The sequence below is a fragment of the Hemicordylus capensis genome, chromosome 6 (assembly GCF_027244095.1).
Source record: "Hemicordylus capensis ecotype Gifberg chromosome 6, rHemCap1.1.pri, whole genome shotgun sequence".
Lineage (NCBI taxonomy): Eukaryota > Metazoa > Chordata > Lepidosauria > Squamata > Cordylidae > Hemicordylus > Hemicordylus capensis.
The window spans coordinates 1,572,519-1,593,355 of record NC_069662.1 but is presented as its reverse complement, the minus strand read 5'-3'; the positions used below and the strand labels follow the sequence as shown (position 1 = coordinate 1,593,355).

Sequence of the window (20,837 nt, the reverse complement as noted above, 5' to 3'; positions counted from 1 at the left end):
GCACATGCACCCTGATCTGGGGAGATCTTCTGGGCATGCCCGGCAGAGCTACTGTGGACGTTCCCTCAACAGCAGCTGCCCAGCTCCGTCCAAAGGTACGAAAACCCCCTTTCAAACTTCCAAGGAGTTCCAAGGACAAGCCAGATATCCCAGCGGCCGTGGCTTTTAAAAGCCCCAGAGGGCGCGCCCCTCTTTGTGCCGTGCTCTGGTGAACAGCAGCCCCGCGCCATGGGCCAGGGATGGTTTGGAAATCACCCCCGTGTGAGAAGACCAGAGCTGGCCTGCGAGCGTCAGCTCCCTAGACACCACTGCCCCAAACTTCCTGGAGCTGCCCCTGCCCAGCCCAGCCCAGCCCTCTGAGTCAGGATGAACTGATCCAGAAGAATTCCTTCCACCGGGCCCAGTTTCATGTTCACCCTCACTAAGTGGGGCGCCCAAGGGGGTGAAAAGGGCCTGCAGGGTAACCTTGTTCTTCAACAGAAAGGAAAACCAAGACTCCCTCTGTCCCAGGAGTCAGCTGGGAGCAGCCACAGCTCAGGGGCAGAGGAGGGGCTCTGGTCTGAGGACTGCAGGCAGCAACCCGTCCCCACCGCACTGGGAGGGCCCACCACGGACGCTCGCCCAGGTCTCACTGATGCCTCCGACAGAGTGCTGCAGCCACCAAGCCCGACTCACACAGGAGCGGGCCCATGGAGGGCACTTGGCCAGGTGCCCTCAGAGCGGCTTGCATGCCACCTCTGGCCTCTCCAGGTCAGTCTTGGGTGGCAGGTGGAGGGGAAAGTCCAGCTGTGATTGGGCAGCTGCCACCGTCAGAGCAGATAATGCCGGGCCAGAGAGACCCAGAGGCTGAAGCAAAGCAGCTTCAGGTGTTCAAAAAGGCGTTTTGGGGGCGTCCACAGAACGCCCCTCTTTTCCTCTCGAAGGCCATATTTAGTGGATAAATTGGCAATGAAATGAATCCATTTCAAAGCATTTTGATCATTTAAAATGGTGCCCCTGATTTAACCGGTTGGCAGATTTAAATGTCTGCAAATTGTTTGTAATATAAACACTTAAACAAACGGCAAGCAGCAAACGCCACCCGAGAAGAGGTGTGTGTAAGAGAGAGAAGGCACAATTCTGCTGCAAAGAAGGTGCCTCTCTGCTACATCTGCGCCCCATCTCAAGAGAAAAGCAAAGCTGTCTTTTCTTCTTCTTCAGAATGACCGTTTATCTCATATGCAGGTTTATGTAGATTAAGAGATAAATTGGCTGGCACAGCAACAAGTGAATGAAATTGTGCATGGTGTGGATAAAGTGGAGAGAGAGAGAGAGAGAGAGAGAGAGAGTTTTTCTCCCTCCCTCGAAATGCTGGGAGATTCAGGACAGACAAAAGGAAGTCCTTCTTGACACAAGCAAACTTGTATTTGACAAGTTCAAGGAGGAGAGGGCTGTCAAAAGCCACGAGCCTAGAGAGCTGTATACAGTCATCCCTTGCCAACCGCGAGGTTCCGTTCCGGGAAAACCTCACGGTTGGTGAGCAATTCAAAAGCATTGGATACAGGGGGTTAGGGGAATCGTGGTCGCGAAAAGACAAAAAAAAATACAGAAAAAATGACAAATAATCACCCAAAATCCCTTTAAATCACTATTGGTCAGCAAGAGGAGTGAGGGGGGAACCCCAGAAATCACCCCCAAACTGCCCCAAATCACCTCAAACCCCTGAAAATCACTCCAAATCCCCAGAAATCACCCCAAACCCCCTGAAATCACCCCCAAACTCCTCAAAATTGCCAAAAATTACAAAAAACTCTCACCAGACTGCGGATACTCGCATTGCGGTTGGTGAGAGCTGTCACAATTTCCCAGTTGCATATACTCAAAACCGTGATTGGGGAAACTGCGGTTAGTGAAGGATGACCGTAATCCCATCAGGACTGGGCGGGGGGAATGAATATCAGGTGCTAGGGAATGCCAATGGGAGGGGGCAGTTCCCTTCTTCCCCCCGCTTGGGGGCTTCCCTCAATGCACTTGGCTGGCTGCTGTGTTGGGCGAGATGCTGGCCAGGGTGGGCCTGCTCCAGCCGGGTTTTCCCTTCTGTTCATACAGTTCTTCAGATTTCTTGATCAGGGCAACAGCCCTCCTCCTGGCAACTAAATCTGCTTTTTAATCAGCCTGATTAGGGATGTGCAAAGGGAGGAGTTAATGGGCAACCAGGGGGCTTCCTCCAGCCGTTCCCACTCACCTTCTCATAGTACTTGACTTCATAATCCAAGATGCTCCCCGTCGGCGGCTGGATGGGAGGCCAAGACAAGGTCACCCCGTTGAGGCTGACGGAAGTCTGCTGGATCTCAGAAACCGGCTGAGGGACTGGAGGGAGAAGAACAGGCCCGCGTGAGCCCTGCTCCGTTGGCCAAGGAGGAGGCGGTCAACCCCTTGCCATGTATCAAAAAGATACACCGAGATCCCCCCAAGAGGGGCTTCCGTGCTCCGAGGTTACAGATAGAGAGAGGAAGCTGTCTTACGCAGAGTCAGGCACCGGTCCCTCTAGTTCAGCACTGTCTACTCTGATTGGCAGCAGCATGGTAAACTGCGGCTGAGGATGGTGGGAGTTGGAGCCCCCCCCGCTGGAGAGCCTCAGGCTGGCCACCCTGGCCTTGCAGCGGTTTTCGGAACTAAGTGCTGTTTCCAAACAGCCTTCAAAGGTGGCCCCATGACAAGGAATTGCAGTAGTCTAACTTAGCGGTGTGGATCACTGGGGCCAGGTACGCGCTCTCTCTCTCTCTTCTGTTTCTTCTAATGGTTTCTTCTACAATTCCCATCATTTCAGCCACAGTGGCCTTTGTGAGCAAGCCGCCTTTGGCCTCTGTGGCTAGGGAGTTTGGGAGTTGAAGTCCAGCAGCCGCTGGAGACACCCAAGTTTCAGCATCCCTGCCTTCAGAATAAAAGCAGTTGCTCCAAGACCACCACTAGAAGAACGGCATTTTCTAGACCACTAGAAATACAATTTTGGTTTTAAATGTCTCGTACCTTTTTATGAGGAGTGAAATGGCAGGTTATAAATACTGACAATTGCGATCCAGCCACCCCGGGCCATCTGGCGGCTGCAGCAGGTTCTGATTCCCAAAAGGGGCTCCCATCCTTGAGTCCCCGGATGTTGTTGGACTACAACTCCCATCATCCCCTTGGCCCAGTGGCTGGGGATGATGGGAGTTGCAGTCCAGCAACACAGGAAGCTGCCATATACTGAGTCAGACCATAGGTCCATCTAGCATCTGGGGACTCCAGGTTGGGGGCCCCCAATTTAGAACTTTCTGAACAGCTCGGACGGGTGGTACCAGAAGGGCTTTCAACAAGTAAATAAAACTGCTTGCCTTGTGTCTCTCCCCCTTGCCACCCCCTTCTTAAGGCTGATGTTTCTGACGTCTTGGGACCCACTTCTAAAATGAAGAGCGCCAGTCCTTGGGCTTGACAATGGGCGCAGCCACCAATCCTTGGGGTGAGCAAACTGCAGTCACCCCGTGCAAAGGCACTCTGCACCTGCGCCGAGGTGCTCTCGCCTTCATTTTCAAAACTGAGTCCTGGCATCAAAAGCCAGGCTCCGAGGACTGAGCCCTTTCGCAGGCCCTGAACTGTTCCCCCGGCAGCCACACTCGCACCCGAGTCACTGCCTCCTTTGGCTCTGTGGTATCGACTAAGCCACGAAGTGCTCAGCAGGCTGCTTTCCCCTCCTCGGCCAGTCACTGCTCGTATGGAATTGGCTGCTGCAAGAGGTGGGCGATGACCTCTGGCCCAGACAGCTTGAAAAGGGGATCACGCCGAACCCCAGGGGAAGAGAGGCCTATCCATGGACAGTGGCCATGGCAGCTCAGTGGAGCCTCCATGTCCAAGGGCACTCTACCAGGGCACTCCAGGCCTTGCTTGCGAGCTGCCTGGAGCTGGGCTGCTGCCGGGAACAGGGTGTGGGACCTTTTAGGATCTGACACAGGGGCTGCCCTAAAGGTTCAACCCCAAGCCCTGCTCACCGTCTTTACTGGTGGTGATATTGATGGATTCCGACTGAGGCGGATTGTGGCTCTTAAAGGAGACCCCGTTGACGGCCTGGATCTCAAAGGTGTACGTGACGTAGGGCTGGAGCCCCTCCGCGGTGACCGTGCGGTCCACCAGCCCCCTGGCCCGGGGGGCGTACACCAGGCGGGCGCAGGGCCGGCAGGACTGCCTCTCCAGGCACTCGAAGCAGAGGATGTGGTAGGCCACGTCGTCTCGACCGCCGTTTTCCAACGGTTCGCTCCACTCCAGCACGACCACCGAGCCGTTGATCTTGGCGACGATGCTGCGGGGTGCCGAGGGCGTGGCTGCACCCAGGAGAGAGAGAGAGAGAGAGAGAGAGAGAGAGAGAGAGAGTGGCGAGGGTTAGGCCTGGCCCTCGGCAACACCCCGGACCCCCGGAGAAGGACCCTGGCTCTGAAGCCCCCCCCCCCACTCACTGGTGCAGGGCTTCGTCGAGAGATCCTTCTCGGTCCGGTAGAATCCGAGGCGGCAGCTGCACTCGCTGGAGCCCGCGGAATGCGAATTGCTGTAGGAAGGGCACGGCTGGCAGGAGCCCTCGCCCCGGGAGGCCTTGAACATCCCAGAGGCACAGGCTGCGGGCGGGAGAGAGCGGGAGGGCGTCAGGAGACCTTGGCGGGCCCACCCCGGCCGAAGCGTCCCAGCAGCCCTCTTCCCCCGCCAAGTTCAGCGCATGTCCTGTCTCCATGCAACTGCAGAGGGATCGCGGGAAGGAAGCTGCCGCAGGCCGCATCAAGCCTTGGCCCGTCCGGCTCAGGACTGTCCACACTGACCGGCAGCCGCTCTCCAGGGCTTCAGAGGGGCCTTTCCCGGCCCTCCCTGGAGACGCTGCCAGGGACCCAGCCTGGGGCCTTCTGCATGCCAATCTGCCTCGGAGCTACGGCCCCATCTCTCCCCTAAGGGGAATACCTGACAGCGCTCCCATGTCACCCATCCGAATGCAAACCAGGGCAAACCCTGCTTAGCAACGGGGCCCATTTGTGCTCACTACCACCAGACGGGCGCTCAGCCTCTCACATGTCCCACATGCATTCATTCTGAAAGCCAAGCCAGGGACTGGAGCCCTCTAAAATGCAGAGGTCCAAGCCCTGGGTTGACTTTTGCAAGGCATGCTTGTACACTCACTCACCCCGACTCACAAGAAGTCCGGATAACCCCAGCAAGAGCTGGTGAACGGGCCACAACCAGCCCCCGGAAGGGTTTGCCCCTCGCCCCGGCCCATAGCCTGGCATTGAGACCCACAGAGACAGGGAGGAGTCTTCCTCTCTGGGGCGGAAGGAAGGAAGGGACGAGAGGAGGGGCTTGTCTTTCAAGGGAATCACGCCCCCCCCCCACTGGCCCCTGCCTAGGGCTGCCCTCTTCTGGCTTTCCAGATCTGGGTGCCTAATTTGCATATTATGTAAACTGGCTGGAACATAATTTCTGAGCAGAAGCGTGACTGACTGCACCATTGTTCCAGAACTCCGCTTCTACAAGGACTGGAGCTTAGCTTTTTTTTAAAGAACGAGATGTGAAGTCCGGGCAAATCTGGCTGGGCTAAGCGATCCTGGTGAGATGCTTAAAATCTTGGCAAAACCGGGAATTCCGGGGGCACGGCAACGCGACCCCTGCCCCATTCCTGAGCGGTTTGTTCATGCGGACAGCACCAGAACAGGCCCCGCTCAGCTCAGCTTCTGTCCACCGGAGATGGTGACCCTCTCCTAAAGCAGGAGGGAGCCGCCCTCCGGAAGCTCACCCCACGGCGCCTCCCTGCCTGTGAGCGTGTGTCAGGGGAGAACCAGGGAGGTGCCTCTGTCAGCACACAGACATTATGATGCATTGATTTGTAGAGCACCACTGATTTATTTGTAGAGCACCATTGATGTGCGCAGTGCTCTACCAAGCACAAGAGGCCAGGACCCTGCCCCGCAGGGCTTACAATTGAAAAAAATCACACGGACAAGTGGGAGACACCCCACCCCACCCCAACTCCTGTAGCCCCCACTACAGGGGCATTGGCCTTGCTTGCCTTTGCTCACGCCAATGCAGAGAACAGGCTGTTGTGGGCGTTTAACCAGCTGGGGGCAGCCCTGCTGGGTCAGGCCAAGGACCCACCCAGTCCAGCATCCGGCTCCCCACAGCAGCCAACCACCAAGGCCCTCTGGCAAGCCTGCAAGTGGGGGGAAGAAGAAAGAGGGGGACCGCCCTCTTCCCTTGGTGGGCCCTAGCAGCACCTGGGGTCCGTGGGGCATGCCCCCTCTGATCTCGATGGAAATATACAGCGACCAAGGCTAGTTTCTGTTGGGAGCCAGCCTGCCCCCCCCCCCCCGAATCTGTCTAATCCCCTTTGAAAACCGGCTAGAACGCTTTTCACAACGCCATATAAACAAAGGGTTAAACAGAAGCCACTGTCAAGACACCCACCCCCCACCCCAATGACTTTCAGTGCACCCCCCAAGTCCTCATCCCACTGGCTTTGTCTGGAGCAGTCTTGTGTCTTCGTTCTCCCCCCCCCCCAACTGCCGCCCTGCCTACCCTTGACCCCCAAATATTTGGCATTCCTTGGAATCTCAGCCCTCCGGAGTTCAAAGCCCTTCCTTCCCAGCGGCTGCCGGTCCAGAGAAGAGACAAGGCCAGAGGGAGGGGGGGTGCAGCTGCAGTGGGGGGGGGGGAGGAGAGAGGGGCCGGAGGGGGGAGAGCTTCCTGGGAGACAGGCCACTTTGTCAGCCAGCAGGCCGCCCAATTCCACAGCCTGGGGGGAGGTCGGATGTTGGAGAGAAGCCCTTTCGGCCTCTCCGCTGCTGGGCTCTGAGCATCACTGCAGCGTCTGGGACTCTCCTGGCTTCCCAACACACGTCTCCCCCCGCCCCCCCCCCACCTGGCGCCTACCAGACCCGGGAAGCCAGGAGTCCTCGCTTCAGACCCGCGGCAGTGCTGGCTTCCATCACATCCCCATCCCCTGCAAAAACGAAACGAAGCCAGACCTCCTCCTTCCAGACTCTGTCCCACTACCCAACTGCACCACCAGAAGCTTGAGACCCCTGCCCCGAATCCTAGCGCCATCCTCCTCTGCCCCCCCCACCGCAGGAACTTGGAATTCCCCCCAGGAAGTCTCCCACCTCCCCACCCCCTAAACACAAAGGGCCAGGTTCCAAGGGGTCTTTAGCAAATGCCCTTCATCAGCCCCCTCCTGCCGATGAGGGACCCAAGACAATCACGGCGTCACCCCACACCTCAAAAAGGCTCTGGGCACAGCACGGGGTCCTTGGCAGCTTCCCAGTGAGGCACACCCAACGCTGGCCCCACACAGGAGCTCACAGGAGGAGCCTGTGGCGTGCCTTACACTGAGTCAGACCCTCGGGCCCTCTAGCGGAGCATTTCCTACTCTGACCGGCAGCGGCCTCTCGGAGTCTCTCTCAGCCCTGCTTGGAGATGCTGCCAGGGATCGAACCCAGGACTGCAAAGCAGACGCCCTCCCAGGGAACTCCGGCCCCATCCCCAAAGGTGGCATCTGTGGGCCTCCCACCCAGGCACCCACCACCAGCAAGGTGAATGCCTCCTCCTGTGCCCCAAGACCAGGCCTGGGGAGCCCTCCGCCAAAGAGACGGGCAGCCTTTGGAGTGGGGGGGGGGCAGGTCTGCTCACGCCGTCTCCCAAAGGAGATCGCAGGGCTGGGGAAAGCACCGAAGAGGACCCGTGCGCCCTCTAAGAGGGATTCCCAGATATGGGTGACTACAACTCCCAGCATCCCCAGCTGCAGTGGCCCTTGGCAGGGGATTCTGGGAGTTGTAGTCCACAACACCTGGGGGTCCCTGTGAGAGGGGACGCTGAAGAGGATGGCCAAAAGGATCGAGGGCGGGGCAGCACCTCCCCCATGAGGAAAGCATTTGGGTCCTTTGGTTTAGTGGCGGGCGGGCGGGGCGGGGGGAGCAGCTAAGGGTGGGGCACACACCAGAGAGGCTTAGGGCATTTGGCGTAACGTGGAGGACGTGGACAGGGAGGCGTTTCCTCCCGCAGCCTTAATGTCAGAACGGAGGGGGACCCAGGGAAGGCAAAACGAGTCCTCTTTCGGCCAGCCGGAAACCGACCTGCTGCCCCAAGAAGGGAGGGAGGAGGAGAGCCCTGGGCTGAGGTCACCTGGGCCGGGCATTCGGTACATCCAGGGAGGGGGCGCCGCTTGGCTGGTTCACACGATCAGTCAGTTCGGGGGCTGCGCCCCTCCCATCTTGTGACCGTGTGCCAGGAAAAAAGCAAGCTAGGGGGCAGGGGAAGTGACTGTGTGCCCGGCTCCCGCGGGAGGGCTCCGTCCTACCCAGCAGCTGAACCCACCTGTTGAAGGAGGAAGAGCCCTCCAGCGGCCGCCCCACAGTCGGTCACTTCCTCCGCCTCCTCCCTGGCTTTATCAACTCGCACACAACCACAGAGACAGAAGAGCCCACACACCTGCCAAACTCGGTAGGATGCCTGCCCTGCCCTAAGTAGGACTGTGGGAACCTGCCTTATGAATCATGACGGCTAAATGAAACCTCCATGTTCAGAGACAGTCTACCTCTGAAGATGGGTTGCTGCGGGGGTGGGGGGGTGGGCTCCTTCCTTGCTTTGTCCTCCTCAGAGGCAATTCTGGGTGACAGAAGCTGGACAAGGCGGGCTCTTGCTCTGACCCAGCAGCGTCCTAGGGCACAAATCCCAAGTACCTTTGTCCCCCGCCCCCCCCAGGCCCCTCAAAACCTTGAATTCATCCACGGGACACCCATGGGGGGGAAACACACACAGAGAGATCCAGGAGCCCAACGTCCCCCGCACGGGACCCCTTGCCCCAGAGCTCTCCGCCCTCCCCCGGCGGCCCCCTCACCTCTGCACTTGGTGTTCTCCTCGGAGGGCTCGTAGCCCGGGGCACAGGTGCAGTCGGTGATGGTCTGCTCGGCCCACTGGCCGTCCTCCCGGCAGTACATGCTGAGCGGCCGGGAGCTGAGCTGGACGGCGTTGGGCACGCACTGCCCGGCCACCGGCATGACCAGCTCTCGGGGCACCGTCTCCTGGAAGGCCGTGAAGTTGACGGTGACGGAGGGGCACTTCTTGAAGAAGAGGCGGACCGAGAGCAGGGCCATGCAGGCCCCCTGGTCCTGGAAGGCCAGGTAGAAGCCGGCCTTGGAGAGGGGCCCGATCCGGAGGGTCTTCACGTTGACCTTCCCGGAGGCCTCCATCCCTGCCCGCTTCCGGGTGAGGTGCTCGGCCGCCACCGTGTCCACCTTGACGTACGGGTTCTCCATCCAGGGCGGGAAGGTGTCGGAGGCCACGTCGGCCTCGGCCTCGTAGAAGAAGACGTTGAAGGTCTCCTTGCAGGAGCGGGTGACGTGCGGGATGGAGAAGCACTCCACCACCGTGAAGCGCAGCTCGGCGTAGACGTGGGTGGCGCCCGAGCGCGGGACGAAGGTGGTCCGCAGCCAGTTATTCTGGTTGGGGTTGCGGACGCCGCACACCTCGAACGTCCGGACGCTGTTCTGCTCCTCGTCCAGCCCGCTCAGCTCTTCCCACTGCCACCGGCAAAGAAGGGGAAACATCTTTTCATCACCAAGGGCAGGGTGCTCTGGAGCTCAGCCCCGCCTCTCCACCCCACCCGGAGGCCAGCAGAGCAGGAGCAGAGGGGACCACGGGAGCGCACAAAGGGCTGGGTCAGCCCCAAAGGTCAGTCTCGGCCAGCATCTGCTTCCCTGCCACGGCACTTGCCTCTGGGAAGCCCACAGGCCGGGAGCGAAGGCGAGAAGCTGCCCTGCTGCTGCCCCTTGAGAACTGAGACCCAGGGATATACTGCCTCTGAACCTGGAGGCTCCACTTCACCGCCCCGGCTAAGCATGCAAGAAGAGCCTGCCTGCTGGATCTGACCCAATAGAGCCCAGCTAGTCCAACATCCTGCTTCTTCCCACAGGAGCCCCCCAAGCAGCCCGCTGCGAAGCCCACAAGCAGGACAGGAAGGCAGAAGCCCTTTCCCTCCTCTTTGCCCCTCACATCTGGAATTGAGAGGTAGGCTGTCTCTGGACATGGAGGCTCTACTTAGCCAGTAACAGATTCATCCCCCCATGCCACAACGTGGCCCTCCTGGGCTCTGCCTGCTGATGGAGACCCTAAAGGATGCCTGCTCACAGGAGGAGACCTCACTTGCACCCTGCCATCCGGTTTCACCCAGGGCTGCACAACTCCGGCCCGCCTGCGGATGCTGGCCTACAACTCCCATAGCCCCTGACTACTGACCACAGCAGCTGAGGATGATAGGAGCTGTAGTCCAAAAACTGCTGGAGGGCGGAAGTGGTGCTGGGCCCTGGCTTTACTCTCCTGCTAGAATTTCCAGCCTGAACAAAGAACTTCTTCCTACACCTGCTACGAAAGTGGAGGCCCTCCGCCCAGACCCCCAAGTGGCAAGGCTGCTACTGCTCCCCACGGTGGGGGAAACTCTTCTTCCCTGACCGTTTCCCAAGGCTTCGGGATGCACTCCCTGTCGGAGCAAGAGGTTCCCCATCGCTGGCGGTTCTTGCTTAAAACACACTCAGTCACCCAAGCTTTTAATTTGATTTTAAAATGGTCTTACTGTTTAAAGGTAAACTGTGCCGTCGAGTCGGTGTCGACTCCTGGCAACCTCAGAGCCCTGTGGTTGTCTTGGGCAGAATACAGGAGGGGTTCGCCGTGGCCTCCTCCCGCACAGCATGAGAGGATGCCTTTCAGCACCTTCCTATATCGCTGCTGCCCGAAATAGTGCCAGCACGGATTCAAACCGGCAACCTTCTGCTTGTGAGTCAAGCATTTCCCTGCTGCGCCACTTAAGGTGACTGTGGTATTATAATCCAGTATTTATTATATTGTACTTATTGTAAACCAACCAGAGAAGCAAGTTTCGGGCAGCAGAGAAATACACCAAACAAACAAGTTGCGTTTTTCACAAACCCAGTGCAAAAAACGATTGCGATTGGGGAAGGCACATCTCCCCCCCCCCGCCACTGTCCCCAGCCCTCCAAGAGAAGACTGAGGCGAAGCTTGAGCTGTGTCCCCGCCTTCTCTTCCTAAAGAGTTTCTTCCAACGTTCCAGCAAACGCTTCTGGTTTGCACTTGTCTGTCTTCGCCACCCAAAGGGATCAGAAACGTTGGCCTCAATTCCTCCGCTTGTCTTCCCCTGGTGGTGAGTCAGGATGGCTTGGGGTTCCGTTTTTGTGCAGACTCACAGCAACATAGGAAGCTGCCGTATAGCGAGCCAGACCCTTGGTCCATCTAGCTCAGTATTGTCCACACAGACTGGCAGCGGCTTCTCCAAGGTGGCAGGGAGGAGTCTCTCTCAGCCCTTTCTGGAGATGCTGCCAGGGAAGAAACTTGGAACTTCTGCATGCAAGCAGGCAGGTGTTCTTCCCAGAGCTGCACCATCCCCTAAGGGGGAATCTCTGACAGTGCTCACACACGTAGTCTCCCATTCAAATGCCAACCAGGGTGGGCCTGCTTAGCTATGGGGACAATTCATGCCTGCTAGCACAAGACCAGATCTCCTCCCTAAAGAATATAATCCAAGATGCCTTATGAACATAAGAAGCTGACATATACTGAGTCAGACCATTGGTCTATCCAGCTCAGTATTACACAGACTGGCAGCGGCTTCTCCAAGGTTGAAGGCAGGAGTCTTTCTCAGCCCTATCTGGAGATGCTGCCAGGGAGGGAACTTGGGACCTAGATGCTCTTCCCAGATCTTACAGGGCTCTCATGTAGTCTCCCATCCAGATGTAAACCAGGCCAGACCCTGCTTAGCAAATGGGACAATGCATGCCAGCTAGCACAGGACTGGCTCTCCTCCCTTCCTCTACTGGTTCTCCTGCCCGCTGCCCAGCGTGCCCCATCCGGATGGCCCTTCGCCTCCCTCACCTGGCCGCCCACCAGCGGGTACGTTGTCCACTTCAGATCGGCCGTCTCGAGCTTGGTGTTCATCAGACTTTCTGAAAGGCAGAGAGAAGAGCGAAGGATGGTCAGGTTGCTGTGACTGGCCTCTCGTTTGTGTCAAGGGCCCACAAGGCTCAGCACAGAGCGCAAAAGCAAAGCAGCGATCACTCTGCTGCCCAGTCCAGGCTGGCAACGGAGGAAACCACCACGGGCCAGCCATCTTGGGGTTTGGGGCTGAGAGCACTGCGGGGGTGCAGCTCAGGGACACGGTCCCTAAAAGCCTGCCATTTAGTTTTTAAATCTGGGATTGTTAAACAGTCCTTCCCCCTGTTGCTCAGTTCCCATCCCTTCTTCAACGCTGCCTCCCATGTGTTGAATCCTACACTGGAAGCCCCCTGGGGCAGGGGCCTATCGTCTTGCACTTTGACCAGAGAGGGAAGAATATTCATCAAGCGCCCCTTAAAAATAATCCGGTTTAAAACATTAGCTGACTGTCAAACACACGGATATCCACCGTCTCTTCCCCCTGAATCCTTGGCTCCTTTTCAGACACATCCAGCCAATGCCTGCTTTTCCACATACGAGAACAAACTGGACCCTCCACCCCCTCCCAACTGTGCCCCCAACTGAGTACCCAGAATGTTGGGGGGGGGCAATATGCTAAAATCATTGTAAACCGCTTAGAGAGCTCCGGCTAGAGAGCGGTATATAAATGTAAGTACTATTGCTATTACTATTAGCTGAATAGCTATATATACGCACATGGAATTTGGTGCCTAAATTTGTGGCCATTAAAAAAATTGTTTTATTATTAATGATGCTACACTTCTGTATTTTCCTTTTAACTGATGTGAGTACTCACAGAAGCAGTCCTTACAAACTGGAGTCAGGAGTTTGAACCAATGAAAATGGACCATACTATTATTATTTGTATTTAAATTTCAGAAGGAGGCTGGTGCTGCAGTTAGTTGGTGGGGCGTGCACGAACCCAAAAATGCAGTTCAGTTTGAATTCGAATCGAACCATGTTCCGCCGAACTGGTTTTGTCGAACCGACCGGCCGGTCTGTTCAATCAAACTGGTTCAGCGGTTCAGGCAGCAAAACATGTAAAGGGGAATCTGGTGAGGATTCCCCATTACAAGTAAAGGGGTGGGGCAGTGGTGAGAAAGATTGTTTGAAGGTTCTTACTGGTTCCCCGCCTCCATCCAGTACAGCCAAATTGCCGGCCAGATTGCTCTTTAAACAAGCCACCTATGCAGCAGCGGTGCGGTTCCAGCCTCCGTGAATACGCGGAGGCCATTTGTGTGTCCTCTGCACGTGTGGAGGCCAGAACTACTCTACCACCATGCAGGCAGCTTGTTAAAAGAGCGATCCGGCCATACTGGGAGCAGAATGTGGCGAGGAACCAGAAAGCACTTTAAACACACTTTCTCGCTGCTTCCCCTTCGATGTCGAGCCGGCTCGCATTGAACCCCCAAACTGGCCCAGTTCCTTGTGAACCGGTTCGACATCCAACGGTTCGTGCATACCCTGATTAGCTGAGAGTGCTACTCTACAGGGTTAAGCAACCTGAGAGTCCTTCTTGGGATTTAAGAACTGTTGATCGATATTTTGTTCTTTTATTTAAGAATTCTTATCTGGACATAGGAAGTAGTGTTCCCTCTAACAGGGATTCCCAGATGTTGTTGGCTTATTGGGTTATCAATGTTTTTTAAATATTCATGTTAATATAGATTTGTCTTCTTCCCCATGAGCCCTACCGCCCGTTGAGATCATCCGGAGAGGTTCGCCTGCAGTTGCCACTGGCTCGTCTGGTGGCCACACAGGGACGGGCCTTCGTGGTTGCTGCCCCAAAACTTTGGAATGCACTGTTGAAATCATTAATCTCTGGAATTCCTTGCCATGGGATGTGGCGATGGCCACCAACTTGGATGGCTCTAAAAGGGGCTTAGGCAAATTCACGGAGGAGAGGTCGGTCAATGGCTACTAGTCGGAGGGCCACAGGCCAGCTCTAGCCTCCAAGGCAGGATGCCTCTGAGTACCAGTTGCAGAGAGAGAGAGAGAGAGAGAGAGAGAGAGAGAGAGAGAGGGCACGCCCTCAACTCCTGCCTGTGGGCTCCCCAGCGGCATCTGATGGGCCACTGTGTGAAGCAGGATGCTGGACTAGATGGGCCTGATCCAGCAGGGCTGTTCTTGGAAGAGCCACCCTGTCTATGACAACTTTTAAAAAGTACTTAAAGACTTATCTCTTCACCCAAGCTTTTTAATTTGACTGGGGTTTTAAATTGTTTTAAGGTTTTTATTCTCTGCGTTTTAACTTGTTTTATATTGTCATAAATAACTTGCCCAGAGATGTAAGTTTGGGGAGGTGAACAAATTCAATAAATAAATAAATACACTTGTAATGGTATAAATCTGGGTTCTTTTGGTCTTTGTTTTGTCCCTTTCAGACACATCCCGCTAATGCCTGCTTTTCTACATACGAGAACAAACTGCGGCAAAAAAGAGGCTTTTGAAGGCTAGTAATACAAATATAGTATTATAAGTAGTACTTGTTTGGGAAATTATACAGATCGAAGCTCTGTCGGCCCAACCGCGTGAATATTTACTTTCCAAGCCATGGAGAAGCTCTGTCCTGCTCAGAAACAACCAGCCCTCGCTTCCGGAAAGTTTTGGCAAGTACTGTCCAGTCTGATGCAAAGGCACCTACTCACAGGAGCGCATGCACAGGATGGCAGCCCTCAGTCCATGGAAGCGCCCTTGGGGAGGAGCACCCTTGAGCATGTGCAGAGAGCACGAGGCTGGCAGAAGTCCAGAAGGCCCCGCAGTGGCGCTCCTAAGCAGGCACCAACCCCGAAGCACAAGAGCCACAGCTGTGAGGCTGGGCGGCATGGCCAGAGTTCCGGATCCCAGGCTCCCGGGCGGGTGGGAGAAGGGGGACCCTCTTGGGTGGCAAACAGAGCTGTTTCCGATGCGACAGCAACTCGCTCGGGTGCATGCTTGTTCCAGGGAACCATCTGTGTTAGGAAGCTGGAAATGTGCCTGAAATCGACGGTTTAAATTCTTGGCAACTTAAATCTGCATGATTGAAATAAACCAGTTCACCTGCCCAGGGGGAGCTGGTTAGAAGCAGCAGCAGCAGCAGCAGCAGCAGCAGGACACTCCTGGTTCTGCTGGATGGAAAGGGGGATTTGCTGGGAGCCAGGACTCCCTGCTCTTCTCAGCAGGCAGAGACCTTGTCCCAGCCTCCCCCTGCCCAACACCCCCTTTCAAATCACTCTGCAGGGAACAGAACGATCGTTTAAAAGTGGGGAAAGAGGAAGGAAGGAAGGCAGAGGAGCAAGAGAGGCCTGCCTCGCAGGGTGGTTGTTGAGAAGACAGCCACTATGGCACAAACCATCACAGCCCTCTGCCAAATCCTCACAGCACAAGGAGGAGGCAACCCTTCAGGTTCCCGAGAGGGCGCAGCTTCAGAAGCAGTCTCTCCCCAGCCCAGTGGCAAGAAGCCCAGACCGACACCCTCCCATCCATCCATCCATCTTGCTCAGTGTTTTCAAAACACACCAGCGGGCAGGGGCTACACTCCACTGTGTGGGGCTCTGGGAAGAGAAGGGCCAAAGGTGGGCTGCCGGTGGCAAAATATTTATAAAAAGCCGGACACGCGTCATTTCCCAAAGCAGCCGCCACCCGGGCCAGGAAACCAACTCCCACCATTTAACCGATATCCCTCCGTCCACATCTGGGGCCCCCTCCTGCCTGGCCGGCCCTGCACAGCCCAGCTCTGGGCTGTTCCCACCCTTCCCCCCCACAACGTGCCCCCCCCCCGCAATTCCAACCCGTGTGCTCCCCCTTCTGGTGCACGGTGGCCAGCGGGGGGGGGGGGGGGGACACACGACACGTCTGAACTGCATGCTTTGGCTGCCAAGGCCACCTGAGGACCAAAAGGGCTCTTGTCTGAGACACACACACACACGTGCATCCCCTTCGCTCCAGGCAGGTCTCGTGGGCTGGAGCAGAGGATGCTGGGAGCCAGGACTCCTGGGTTCCTTGCAGAGCCGGCCCTGTCGTGGGGCACAGGGGAGCGGCCATTGCCTCCCACAGGTACTAGATTCGAACACAGGGGTCACCCCAGAACCCTGCCAGGTCGGCCTGCAGGTCTGGCCGCCTGTTTCTAACCGAGGCCAGCGATGTGGCTGCCGTCGCCGCCGCCACCACCACCACGAATGGGGCGCAGCCCTGAAGCCGCCCCGCTCTTTCCCCGGGGATGCTTTCTTCCCAAGCTGCCCTGCCTCCTCCCAGACTCCTTGGCTTGGAGTCTCACTCCTGTCACGGACTCCTGGGGTGGCCGTGGGCAATCCACTTTCCCTCTCCCAGCCTCAGGCCCCCCCAGTGGGGGTGGGGGGTGGAAGCCGGAAAGGCCTTCCTTGCAGGACGGTTGTCGAGGGGAGGCACTAGGGAGCCACTTTGCAAAATCAAATGTGAAAATCAGAGGAGACGGCGGCGCTGTAAGCTAGCCCCATGCTCTGCCCCACATGCGCTCTCGGTGGGAGCCGTTGGGTCTCCACCAGAACCCCCCAGGTCCTGACTTTTATTTCCACCATCCAGTCCGTGCCCCACGCCCGCCCCTCCAGCCCAGACAGATGGCAAGCGCCCAGCTGCTCTCGCTCTCCAGCCTGGCCGCTTCCCCCCCCCCACACACCCCGGGCACTTTGCAATGGGTCTCCCAACCCTGCGGGAGGGGTCTCTGCTTCAGAAGCAGAAGGGGGCCCCCTCCTTGCTCTCCCCCCCGCCCCCATCCTGGCCGCCAGCGTCACCTGCTCTGACTGCTGCAGACCTGCGGAGCAGCCAGCAGAGAAGCGGAAATTAAAAACCCAACCGCCTGTTCTGGCTTCCCATCAGGAGGATAAGTGGATGTTGGCACCACCTGGGGGAGGGGGTGTGCCGACTGGGAACGCGGGCTAATTACAGGGCGACACCGAGTTGTTGGCTGCGCCGCCCGCGGGGTGTGTGTGTGTGTGTGTGTGTGTGTGCGAGCGCTGATGGGGCAGGAGCCAGGCGGGGAAAATCATTAGGGGAAGTGTGGGATCTGGAGCGCCTCTCCTGCCAGGGGAGTTGCAGGGCTGAGCTGGGCCTCGCAAGGGCCTGGAAACACGCACCCAGAGGGGACACGCCTGACCCCAAGAGCCCTGCTGGATCGGGCCCAAAGGTCCCATCTCGCCCAGCACCCTGTTCCAACGGGGCTCCGCCAACCAGAGGCTCTCTAGCTGGTGTTGGACCACAACTCCCATCATCTCCCGCCACAATCAACTGTGGTGGAGGTGATGGGAGCTGTAGTCCAGCAAGAGCTGGCCAGCCCTGCGCTACGGAGTCCGCAGCCACAAAGGCCAACAGCCCTCTCCGGCTGGTGCCCAGCAGCGACTGGCATCCAGGTAGGCTGCCTCTGAACAGGGGGTTCCACTGAGCAAGCACGGCTAAGCGGTGGATAGACCCACCCACTGGGAATTGGGTTTTTCCTGTCAGAGAACCACAGAAGAGCCCTGTGGGATCAGCCCCTAGGCCAGCATCCTGCACCCCACAGAGGCCCCCACTGGAAGCCCACAGGTGGGGCTGGAAGGCCACAGCCCTCCTCTATTGTAAGTCCGCAGCACTTGGTGTGAAGGGATCCGCTGGCTCCATCTAGCAGCCATCGACAGACCTCCTCCTGCACAGATTTGTCTAGTCCCCTTTGAAAGCCATCTAAGCCAGTGGCCAGCACATCTTGTAGCAGGGAGTTCCATGGGTTAGTTTTTGTCTTGTGTGAAGGTGGTGGTCTTTGGGTCTGTCTTTTCACAGCCCACTTCCTTCATGCATATGCCACAAGAAATCTGTGACCCTTTAGGCTGCCGCAGCATCACACTCCTTTTTCTTGCCCCTGCTAAATGAGCAAACAGGCACCTTTTGAAAAGTGGTGATAGGGAGAGAGCAACTGGGGAGAGCAACTGGCCCTGTCCATCTCCCAGCACAGCACCCCTCCAGTGGGCTGTTGCTGGTGACTATCTTCTGTTTCTTTTTTAGATGGTGAGCCCTTTGGGGACAGGGAGCCAGCAGAGCGTAGTGGTTAGTGTGTTGGACTAGGGCCGGGAAGACCCGAGTTCAAATCCCCATTCAACCATGAAACTCACTGGGTGACTCTGGGCCAGTCATGTCTCTCTCAGCCTAACCTACCTCACAGGGTTGTTGTGAGGATAAGCATAACCATGAGTTCCTTGGAGGAAAAAGCGGGATATAAAATGTAAAAATAAATACATATATTTCATGTATCTATTTATCTTCTATATATTCAATCCTCCTGGGTGCGCCTTTAGAATGTGCGTCCTGCCACCCAGCTGACTGGCTGGGCGGTGGAGGCGCCTGATAGGCTGAGGCGCACCCAGGAGGATGGTCCTCGCAGCGGCCAGGCTGTCCCGGGTCAGGGGAGGCGGTGGCGGGAAAGGGGGCGGGAGGGAGACTTCCCTGTTCCCCGCCTGGAAGGAGGAAGAGCAGTGGGGGGGGGCAAAGGGTGGGGCAGGAGGGAGGGGGGAACAGTCAGACCCAAAGAGCGCACAGATGCTCTGTGCGGGTCGGCTGGTATCTATGTGAAGCACTTTGCGAACTTTTGCCGAAAAGCGGTATATAAATATAAACATTCGCCGTCTTTGTACATGTGTCCGTCTTTGTGTGCCTGCCCCTTGGGGAGCTTATCGGGGACACAGGACCCAGCCAGCCCCGCGTCCCACCCCCAATCCAGGCCCCCGCCTTCCAGCTGCCGGAGTCTATTTCAGTTTCTCCCCCCCCCCCCGTCAAACGCACCAAGGTCTCTCGCTCCCGGCCATCAGCTCACACTCATTCCTGTCTAAATCCATTCCAGATGGACGCGTGAGGATTTGACGGCAGAAGAGCCGGGAGTGGGGGGGTGCCAGGATGCCTGGGTTCCTTCCCTGGGACGGGGGGGGGGGTTCCTGCTTTTGCTAGACTGGGGGGTGCTGGGAGCTAGAGACCCTTGGGTTCCCTGCTGGGGAGGGGGGGCAGGATTCCGGCCGGCTGTTCCCATCTGGCGCGGCCGTCCCCCGCAACACCCCAGCAGGACGCCTTCCAGAGGAGTCACGAGTGAGTTCCAGCCCCCTCCCCCTGCTCGGAAAAAGGGACCGCACCCTGTACCTTGCAGAGGCCTGATTAATGAGATCCAGGGCACGGCTCCCAGTACGCTCGTTAATAGGCTGCTTATTGCTTAATTACAGGCAGCCACGTCCTGCCCCCATGGGCAGAGAGGGGCCAGGTGTCGGCGGGGCCAATAAACGCTCTCTTAATAGCCCCCTTGGAAGGCGGCATGTACCGGCTGATCCTCAGGCCTAGGCAGGGACCCAGCATGCGCCCCCCCCGCCCCTCAACACACACACACACACACACACACACACGCCTCTCTTGGAGGTGCCGAAGAAGCACCAGCCGGCACGCTGGGACCCAGGACTCCACATCAACTTCGACTGCTGTGGCACCCTCAAAGTCAACACACGTATTGTGGCTGGAGACCAGCAGGGCAGGCCTGGGCCGGATGCGGCCAAAGGTCCCTCATGCCCAGCACCTGTCTCCACTTCAGCCGGCCGGATGCCTGCAGGGAGACAGCGGCCCTCCGCCCGGGTGGGCTGCCTCCCTCAACCACAGCAACTGGTACTCCCCAGGGAGACTGCCTCAGAAGATGGAGGCTCCACTGAGCAGACACAGCTGACAGCCATTTTGCAAGAAGTGGCGTAGCGCAGGGGCTTAGGTGAGGGTGGGTTGACCTCGGTTTTGCACGGCCTACTCGTAAGAAAACAAACAAACTGAGCCCAGCGCCTGTTGCCAGAACCCCAGCGGCCGCTGGGGGCCAAGGATGGCCCTCTCCCACCGCTGGGCCACGAGCCAGCAAGTCCCTAGAGCCAAGCCCGCCTCTGTCCCGGATGCAGCCGGCAATCTGCTGCGGGAGCCGGATAAGAGGGTGGCCCACCCTGCAGGGCTCTCAGCCCAGAGAGCGGCTCTGAGCCCTCCACGCCCTGGAGCTGAGGGGCCTGCCCTGAGGGTGAGCAGGTGGGGCGGGCAGGCATGTGGGCTCCCCTGCGCTGGACAGGGATGAGCAGGGGCTCGACTACCAGGCCCACAGCAGGCTTGAGTGTGGGTTCACAGGGAGGCTTCACTGCCAGCTCAAAGCAAGCCCCAGCAACCGACACCAAGGGTGGGGTTTTCTTTTACCCCAGATATAAATCGGGCAGCACTGTGAAAAACCCCAGTTGGGTGTGAACTGCTCCCCGAGAGCCTGCAGGGACTTGGGGGTAAACCTGGCTGATATGTGAACGCACAACCCACCCACCCCACTTCGGGAGGAGATGTGACGGGTTAAAGGGCTTCAAAAGCCCCCAGGTCCCTTCCAGCTGGAGCATCCTAGGGGGGCTGTGTTCCCCAAGAAAGGGCGGGGTGCTTTTGAGAGAGAGAAACAGGCCCCAGCAGAGGCTTGTGGGCTTTTAACGGGCGCACAGCTCAGAGCTGATGGCTTCCTCTCCAAACAGCAGAGTTCCGACCCCACCCCACGAGAGGGGATGGAGGCAGGCAGAGCCCAGCCAGGAGGAGCTCCTGGCTGCCACTCACGGACTGCCGTAGCGCCCAGCAGCTAAGACAGCGTCTTTAAAAAGGGCTGCACACACGCTTGGAAGCCAGGCCCATGAAGGACTATTAGCTACGCCCGCAAAATGGAACCTCCACGTCCCAAAGCAGCATATCGCCGCATGCCAGGAGATAAACAACCAAGGCTGCCCATCGTAGGAACATAGGCAGCTGCCACACACTGAGTCAGACTCTTGGTCTATCTAGCTCAGTATTGTCTACCCAGACTGGCAGCAGCTTCTCCAAGG

General features: G+C 57.7%; 1 protein-coding gene across 12 annotated transcripts in view; it reads right to left on the bottom strand.

The window, feature by feature from the left end:
• EPHB4 (EPH receptor B4) overlaps nucleotides 1-20,837 on the bottom strand; it is a 58,107-nt gene that overhangs the window by 14,574 nt on the left and 22,696 nt on the right. For 10 of the 12 annotated variants that reach the window (XM_053266383.1, XM_053266385.1, XM_053266379.1 and 7 more), the window contains 5 exons: nucleotides 11,923-11,993; nucleotides 8,879-9,560; nucleotides 4,467-4,622; nucleotides 4,005-4,334; nucleotides 2,225-2,349 (listed from right to left, as the gene is read on the bottom strand). In XM_053266383.1, the coding sequence (XP_053122358.1) occupies nucleotides 2,225-2,349; nucleotides 4,005-4,334; nucleotides 4,467-4,622; nucleotides 8,879-9,560; nucleotides 11,923-11,993 (1,364 nt within the window). Of the gene's footprint in view, nucleotides 1-2,224; nucleotides 2,350-4,004; nucleotides 4,335-4,466; nucleotides 4,623-8,878; nucleotides 9,561-11,922; nucleotides 11,994-16,751; nucleotides 16,819-19,113; nucleotides 19,159-20,837 lie in introns of those variants that run through there. The other 2 variants (XM_053266390.1, XM_053266389.1) reach the window with 2 other exon arrangements.